The sequence below is a fragment of the Parasteatoda tepidariorum genome, chromosome 2, assembly GCF_043381705.1.
Source record: "Parasteatoda tepidariorum isolate YZ-2023 chromosome 2, CAS_Ptep_4.0, whole genome shotgun sequence".
Taxonomy (NCBI): Eukaryota; Metazoa; Arthropoda; class Arachnida; order Araneae; family Theridiidae; genus Parasteatoda; species Parasteatoda tepidariorum.
In genome coordinates, this window is record NC_092205.1 from 17,626,560 (window position 1) to 17,634,712 (window position 8,153).

Sequence of the window (8,153 nt, forward strand, 5' to 3'; positions counted from 1 at the left end):
TGCACCCAATGTGACCAGTCTATCTAATGATTACTTTCTAAGCAACTTTTAATAGAAAAATAAATTTTTATAGCAAATAAAAATTACCTGTGTTTATTGTTTCGAAATAAGAAAAAAAATATTGAAAAAGAAACAAAAATACTGCAATAAACACATATATATAATTTGTAAATTGGCATAAGTACTTATGTCTGAAAAAGGGGTTAATTTTTTTTCCGATTCAACCATGATTATTGAATATTTGTTTCTTTTTAGGTGACATTGCCGGTTTACTTGAACACCACTCGCAGTGAACTACTCTTTACCGTCAACTTACCTGTTGCTGCACAAGAAAAGGAGCATAGTTTTTATGAAAGAGGCGTTGCAGTCATATGTTCCTCTGCTTTGGGTTGAAGAGGAAAAAAATTTATCTGTGATGGCGCTTCTTTTCTTCCAATTTAAATCATTTTGAATCCTGAACATTAAATTTGTATGCAGCTATTTTTTTTAATTATCCAAAGACTTTTCTTTTTAAATATATTTGCTGTGATGGTTACTTTTAATGTATTTTACAATTTTGTTGTTTTTATGTGATGGTTGAATCTTTAAACATTCAGTGATAAATAATAATTTCAAGAGATTGTGCGACATTAAAGTTTTAATCAAAATGTATTTTCAATTATTTGCTTCTGACAATTATCATGAACACTTTTCTTTCTTTGTATGTTTATAGAGATTGCTGTTTAAATTTAAACAAGCCAAAACTGGTGTGACCTGTAAAAGAAAAAAAAGTATCAGTGTAAGGTTGTATTGGTTATATAGCTATAAAATTTGGATATAAATTTACATAATAACCTTATATACTCTAAACATGCAGTCCAATCCATTATATTTAGAAAATAGTGTTAAAGAGCTCCAGAGTTTCACAATGTCCCTGTAATGACAAATCACAAATTGTTTGTATTTACAACTTTGTTTACATTTTGATAATTTAAACCAGAAAATTTTGAAGAGGGTAGATTTGTATTGATGCAAATATACCTCTGAATTTTTAAAAAAGTTGGTATATATTAACAGGCAAAGTTGGTATATATTAACAGGCATATATTAACAGGTATATATTAACAATATTTGCAAAGTTTAATTTTAACTACCTTCAAAAATATTTTATTTGCAAAGTTTAATTTTAACTACCTTCAAAAATATTTTATACAAATTCAAGACAAAAAAAAAAATCACAATTTCAACTCATTTGTTAGAAATCAAAATTGTTATTAAACAATGAAACGAATTATTTTAATACTGTAACACTTATTAATAGTTTCTGCATTAAAATTTCTGCACAAATTTATTGTTGCATACTGTTTATGTTAACTGAAATTCTTTCTATGAACTGCAAGAAGAAATTTCGATTATTTTCACGATTATAGATCAATAGGAGTCATTTATATAAATATATAACAATTACATAATGCTGTGCATGCCAACTACAAAAGTTGAAAAAATTTTTAATCTCAAACTATAATGAGCTGCTATGTTTTATATTAAAATTATACTAGATATTGATAAAATTTTCTGTCTAACAGCAATCCTTAAATTAAAATAGGTTTTTTATTCTTTGACACTAAAGTTTGTCTTTATTTTTTGAAGTAGGGCAAATTATACTTTTTTTTAGTTTGCCTTTTTTAAAAACATGTACATGCATAGTCTTTCAGAAAAAAAGTCCTGATTTTTTCTTTGCTCTACTATGAAGCCTAGATATAGTATTCAACAAGAGTTTATTCATAAAAATCGCCTCTTTGATTGTTCAATTTAATCAGGAGGAATTAAGTTTTAGAGAATTTATTAGAATGTCCTAAGCCTCAAACTGAAAATTTCATTTTTCAAAATCCATTTGAGTTTGTAATAATTATATATAACAATATATATATATGTCTTTAACAATATTGACACTATAAATATTTTGTTATAATAATAATTAGACAGAATATGTCTATGAAAACTAAATCTGAGAAAAACAAATTTTAAGTTGAATATGTTCAAAAGCAGTTTAGCGGTTGAAATGGTAAAAATAAAAAAAATGCATAAATGTCTCAAATATTTTTTACATCCTTTTAATTTCAAAATAATCCTTGTCCACCCAGTTTCAAATTTTGTTTTTTTCTCAAAATTTCTCCTCATCAATGAGTACTCACTAGTTTTCTGTTTTCTTCACTTTGATTTTCTTTGTTGTGCGGTTTTTTCCAGCATGGCCAATCTTCACAGTATAACACTTGTGAAGGACCAGTTTTTTTTACCTTGGTTTGTTAAAATTTACAATCAAAATGCGAAAGTGCTACTATCATTTTTTTGTGAAAAATAATCGCTTAATTCCATGCTACAACTTCAAAATTTTTGTCGTATTCAATCTGCTTGAGTTTTTTCCCCCCTTGATATTCAGAAATGCTCTAAGAATTAAAATAAAATGCTCGATTCGAGATTATTTAGGACTAAAAATTGATGATGAAAAGTTAAAAATAAGTAGAGATATGAATCATTTTAAGAAAAAAATATTTGTTTATTATTCAGCAAATAGTGTAAAAAACGATAAGATTCACTGATAAAAAATATGGGCCTTTCTCATGGAAAATTGTTTTTTTGCAGTCATTGAACAATAAATTCTTGAAAATTCTGTTGAACAATGCTAGACCGTGTTAATCAGTCTAAAAGTAAGTTCAGTCTTAGAATTTTTTAGAGTTGCAGGCACACCTGTACATGAAATTTAAATCATTACAAAAATTTGTAACTTTATTACTTTTATTATTATATAAAACGATTTAACATTTAGAAACAGCAGGTTGCAGACTAACCTTGAAGGAACTCTTATAAAAGCTCTTCTGTCTTCTTCTCTATATTTTAAAATGTCTACTGATATGATGCACCCCATCTGAAAAAAAAATTCAAAAGTGAAATGCGAAAGTTATAGAATTTTTTGTTATTTTAATTGTAAATAATGAATATTTAGTTTTGTATTCTTTTCTAAAATTAAATGAAAAGCTAATTAAATTTGAAAAACATAACCTTTTTGTGCAAATTTAAGTCAGGCTAACACTTAAACTTCTTGCATCTGGAATACTCGAATATGGTTTATTGTATGTACAATGGGGAAAAAAAAACATTTTACATTGTTTTTTATGCATTAGCCAATATTTTATAAAGACTTTTTATACTCAAAGAAGAAATTTTAGACTCACAAATAATTTAAAATAAACATAAACAATACTATAAGTAATGAAAGCTTGTTTAAAAATTCAGCAAATTCCTATAAGAAAAGATTTAAATGGGTGAAATATAAGGTATCTTGGAATAAGAGTGCTGTAAATGTAAATTATAATTTTACCTGAACTCCAAATTTGATTTATATTATGTTGCATTCTGAAATCCTCTATTAAATTATTTCATTTTGAAATTATTATTAATTGATACAAAAAAAAATTTTTTTTTTACTATTTTTAATCAAGAATAAAAGGTGTGATAAGTTTTTAATGCAGTAATTTAAGTTGATTTGTGAAACACACATTTTAGAGCAGATATGTCAAATTTAGTAACACAAATTTCTAAATATATATTCAAAAAAGTTTGCAGTAAATCCCATGAAAATTAAATTTATGCTGCATCAACTTTTGATTATTCACAAAATTAAGAGTTTAGTTGATTATGCCCAAAAAGAAAAATTTGAATTTTGTAATTCTCCAAAAAGGCTGAAAAATGTATAATGCACAAATTTAACTGCATGCATTTAATTATGAATTGTGAAAAATAAAGCGCCATAATTTCGTGAACAATAAAATTATCGTGGCATTTTATTATTATGATCAGCATCGTGCACAGACTGTCTTTGTTTTCCAGATAAGCTGGATGGGCTTCAAGGTGCCACTGGGGATCGAACATCAGTTCTTCTGAATGGTACTATTATGAATTGCTAATAATATAAATCCATAAATAGGTCAAAAGATATATACAATACATATGTTTTATTGTCTCCATTATTTGTAATTGTCACCAAAGAAATTAATAAATTAAATAAAAATTTATGTAAAAAAAAACCCAAATTCATAAAAATATTTCAAAAATCAGAATTATAAATGGGTCTGCATGATTTTCATCAAATTGAAAAATATTTCAGAAAAATTACATGTTTTTTTTTTTACTCAAATAAAACATTTGTAAATTTTATAAATCGAATAACTTTTTTTTCTTATTAATTAATAAATATTAAAAAATTTATAATATAATTATGTTAATAAATAATGATAATATAAGGACTGATAATCCATTTATAACTTAAAAAAACAAAAATTTTTAGCTTTCATTTGTGTAGGAATTTTAAATAAAATCGGCTAATTAATTCAATTTTGGAAAAACTCAGAACATCGTTTATCTGATAATGGCATTGACACCTATTTGTCAATAAATAATATGATCAATATTCAGTAGAATTCATTAATTTGTCAAATAAATAAACAAGCAAAAAAGTTTGAAAAAAACAAGCAAAATAAATAGAATATTTTAATTAATAATGATTAAGGATAGCATGGAAAGGACAGTTTATGAATCATTAATTTTAACTGAACAAAAAGAAATTGTCAATTGAAACCCTATTGGGAAAACAACTTTCAGCCTCTTTAATTAAGCCAACATTAAAAGTAACTTACTAAAATTAAGTAAAAGAAAAGATACTGAACTGATTGTAGTAAACAGGTTATATTGTGATTAAAATTAGTAATAAAACAGATAAGACCAATAAACACAAATTTCAGGGTTTTCAAGGCTATTTATGTTAGACTTGGAAAAGTATTTGCTATGTCAAAAAATTATTAAGCATGACAAATAATGTTTCCACAGATTTAAATAGTTTTCATTCATTTGCAATACAAATTATCGCAAATTCAAATGTACTGCACGACCAATATTTATATATAATGGAACAAATATAAAACTATTACATCTAAAAAAAATTTATAAGTAATCTTGTCTTCAATTTAAATCATTTCAATAACTGAGAAGATAAGCTATTGCATATCCGGGTAATAAATAAATATCTAAGAATCCATAACATCAAAATAGTACTTAGTTATAAAAGATTTTCATCTTACATCACCATAGATATTTTTAAGTGCTTGAAAAATAGCATATTTAAAAGCATTTATTTCCATATCTAAAGGTTTCCCACCATATTCTTCGCCAAAATCCCTGAAAAAGGAAATTTAATATTACTGCAAATTCATTCAAACATATAATTGAAACATGTAATTCATAATATTTATAGATCTTTACAGTTGGATATCCATATAAAAATTTCTGCTTTTTGATGATATCAAGTTCATTTTTTCTATTTATTTTTTCTTAAATAGCAAAGCAGGTTCCCCTCATTTCTTTGATAGTTTACAAGGAAAAGGAAAAGTTTCAGATGCATTATCGCATTTCACTGTTTTACTCGCTGCTGTTTGTTTACATAGCAACAAGTACAGTTACAGTTTTTTAAAAAACCACAGTCATAGTTAATCATGAAATTATACAGATTGTCGAAGCTGGACATTTTCCAACACCGTTGAAAAAATGAAGATACTGATTGGTCAATTTTTTGAGAGAAAATATTTTTCCCTAAGCAGATTCTCATTTTCCCTTGAACACAATCAGAAGTGCGTGAACCGTGTGCAGTGTAAACGCTCCTTCACTTTTGTTTTTGCTGGAACTCACGAACTTTTAAGGAGCCATTTTCACTGCATAAAAATCAGGAATTGAAATGAGGATGTGATTGGTTAATTTTTCACATGTAAACATTTAGATTCGCATACGAATGACAGTCTGAAAAACATCCATGAGAATAATTTAAAGGCATGACCTAGAGCGGATGGTTACCCGCTTTTGGAATCCCGACGAACTGTGTGCGAAGCCAACCACTTTAGGATAGAAAAATTTGCAAGACACGATTGGCGATCGTAACGCTCGAATACGCCATCTGGGGAGAGATCGGTTTCATGCCTTTGGCCTTTCTCTCGTCCCTCTCCTCCTCTTTTCAGTTGTATAGGAATGTACTACGATTATTTCCTTTTTCTTAATATTTTTCCTTTTTATTTAATAAAAATATTTTTTTAAATTTCTGTGATGCTTTTCTTTAGAAATATGTTTAATGTAGCTTAGAGTTCCATATAGTTTTCCAACTTAAAAGATCTTAATCTATATGAAAATCAAGAGAAAAACTAACGTATTTCCTTCCTCTATGACTCTCCACACGCTATAATGGGGAAATCATGTGAAGTGTTGCCGTTGGTAGAGAGTACTGCTCTACGCCACCTGCAGCCCATTTTGATCACCAATACGCCTCCTTTCTCTCCTCGCAGGCTGATCAAACCAAAGTGGTCACCATCTGATACTAATAGTTCTTGACTTCGGTGTTCTGCTGGGAACAGATTTTACGATTATTCTTCTGTGGAACCTGAGAGAAATTTGATGTGAATAAATATCCCTTATTTTATGAATACGTAAATGTGCAAGCAAATAAAATGGACAACACACAAAGGGCGTTGCACTTTTTCGTTTTCTGTGTAAACATTTTACATCACCGACTTTCTAAAACATAAATATTCGGTTCGACTTCCTCTAATTTCAAAGAAAAACAGGTTTCACACTTTGTCGAGGGATAGATATTTACACCTTCATTCAAATCTACGAAGACTGACGCAAATATCACATAGAAAAATATTTTAGGAGGCATTATCTATTGTAATAGTAATCAAAATCAACCCAACCCCTCTTTACAAAAGATTAGATCGAGCGGATCCTCCTTCAATTTCAACTTTTCTCCTTACATCAGAAACTATAGAAATATTTCTCCTTCCATCAGACACTATAGAAATATTAGTCGGAATTGACTATGACATTCACACCTAAAGCAGACCAGGGAAAATCTTATGTTAAGATATAACGGGCAAGGGCCTTTAGCCTTAAAATAACACATCCTAGTGCATTATTGTACTTTATTTCCATTTTACTAAAGCTGCACAATATGCTATTCACGATCGCAACGCTCGAATATTCCATCTGGGGAGAAGACCGGTTCCATGTCTTGACCCTTCCACCTCCTAAGTTGTATAGGAATGTACTACGATATTCCCCCTTTTTTAATATTTTTCCAGCTTTAGTGCTACGAAAATTAACTTCAACTTAATATTTTTCGTATTTAATTATCAGAAATATTTTTATTTTATTCTACCGACACTTACTTTTAGAACTATATTCAATGTAGTTTTTAGTTCCATATAGTTTCCTAACTTAAAAGTTTTTATTTATGTAGAAAATCCAGACAGAAACTAACATACTTCCTTCTCCTATAACTCTCCATACGCTAATGGTGCAGCATGCGAAGTGTTTCCAGAGGTAACAAGTTCTACTCTACGCCACCTGTAGCCTATTTCGATCGCCAATAGGTTACGGTCTGGGAAACATCCTAGTAGATGATCCAAGGCATGCCATCACAATGCTTTGTGGAGGCCCTCCACTGGAGGGGATGGTTCTCCTGCTTTGGTAACTGCCTTTCCAATGAATAAAGTTAAACATGCAAAAGTGCAGAAATAACGTTTTATTTAAATTCTTTTCACATTATTTAGCTTTGAACATTAAATCAATACATTAACTCTACTTGGATTTATTTTTTGTTATCTAAAACAAGTTGGTTCATTAGAATGAATTTCCTATTAATTTTTTTTTTTTTGTTGCTACTCTTCAAATTTTATAACAGTTAGTACTTTTTTTTAAAAAAAAAAATTTCTTGCTTATTTTGAACTATTGTGAAACTTAAAAAACAAATATCTANTTGATATTTTCTAGTCTTATCTGTAGAAATTTTCATGTTTTTATGATGTTTTGTTCTTAGTCTGATGAGAGTAGTGGCTGTCTTCCTATCGATGTCAAGATTATCTAAAACAAGTTGGTTCCTTAGAATGAATTCCCTATTAAATTTTTTTTTTGTTGCTACTCTTCAAATTTTATAACAGTTTGTACATCTTTAAAAAAAATTTCTTGCTTATTTTGAACTATTGTGAAACTTAAAAAACAAATATCTATTAACGTTTTTTTTCTACTACATTAACTTAAGATTATACAAGAGCTTCATTAATATTTTTAAAAATTTG

General features: G+C 28.0%; 2 protein-coding genes across 2 annotated transcripts in view; one reads left to right on the forward strand and one right to left on the reverse strand.

Moving 5' to 3' along the window:
- The window catches only part of LOC107444446 (dynein heavy chain, cytoplasmic), a 103,299-nt gene extending 102,652 nt beyond the window's left edge, over window positions 1-647 (forward strand). The window contains 1 exon segment of the mRNA XM_071177222.1: window positions 256-647. Within this exon segment, the coding sequence (XP_071033323.1) occupies window positions 256-393 (138 nt within the window). The 3' untranslated portion in view covers window positions 394-647.
- On the reverse strand, window positions 620-5,484 carry LOC107444448 (Ribonuclease P/MRP subunit p14 a). The gene is made up of 5 exons (XM_016058583.3): window positions 5,296-5,484; window positions 5,115-5,211; window positions 2,829-2,905; window positions 835-913; window positions 620-753 (listed from the first exon to the last, which is right to left on the reverse strand). Exons 1-5 carry the CDS (start codon window positions 5,343-5,345, stop codon window positions 679-681), a joined length of 378 nt encoding a protein of 125 aa, XP_015914069.1. The 5' UTR covers window positions 5,346-5,484; the 3' UTR covers window positions 620-678.
- Between the last annotated feature and the right edge of the window lie 2,669 nt (window positions 5,485-8,153).

Coding starts and splice junctions, on each gene's coding strand:
- LOC107444448 (XM_016058583.3), bottom strand. CDS start 5,345: ATGAACTTGATATCATCAAAAAGCAGAAATTTTTATATGGATATCCAA. Junction 5,212..5,295: donor TTTTATATGGATATCCAACT/GTAAAGATCTAT, acceptor TTCCTTTTTCAG/GGATTTTGGCGAAGAATATG. Junction 2,906..5,114: donor TTAAAAATATCTATGGTGAT/GTAAGATGAAAA, acceptor TTTTTTTTTCAG/ATGGGGTGCATCATATCAGT.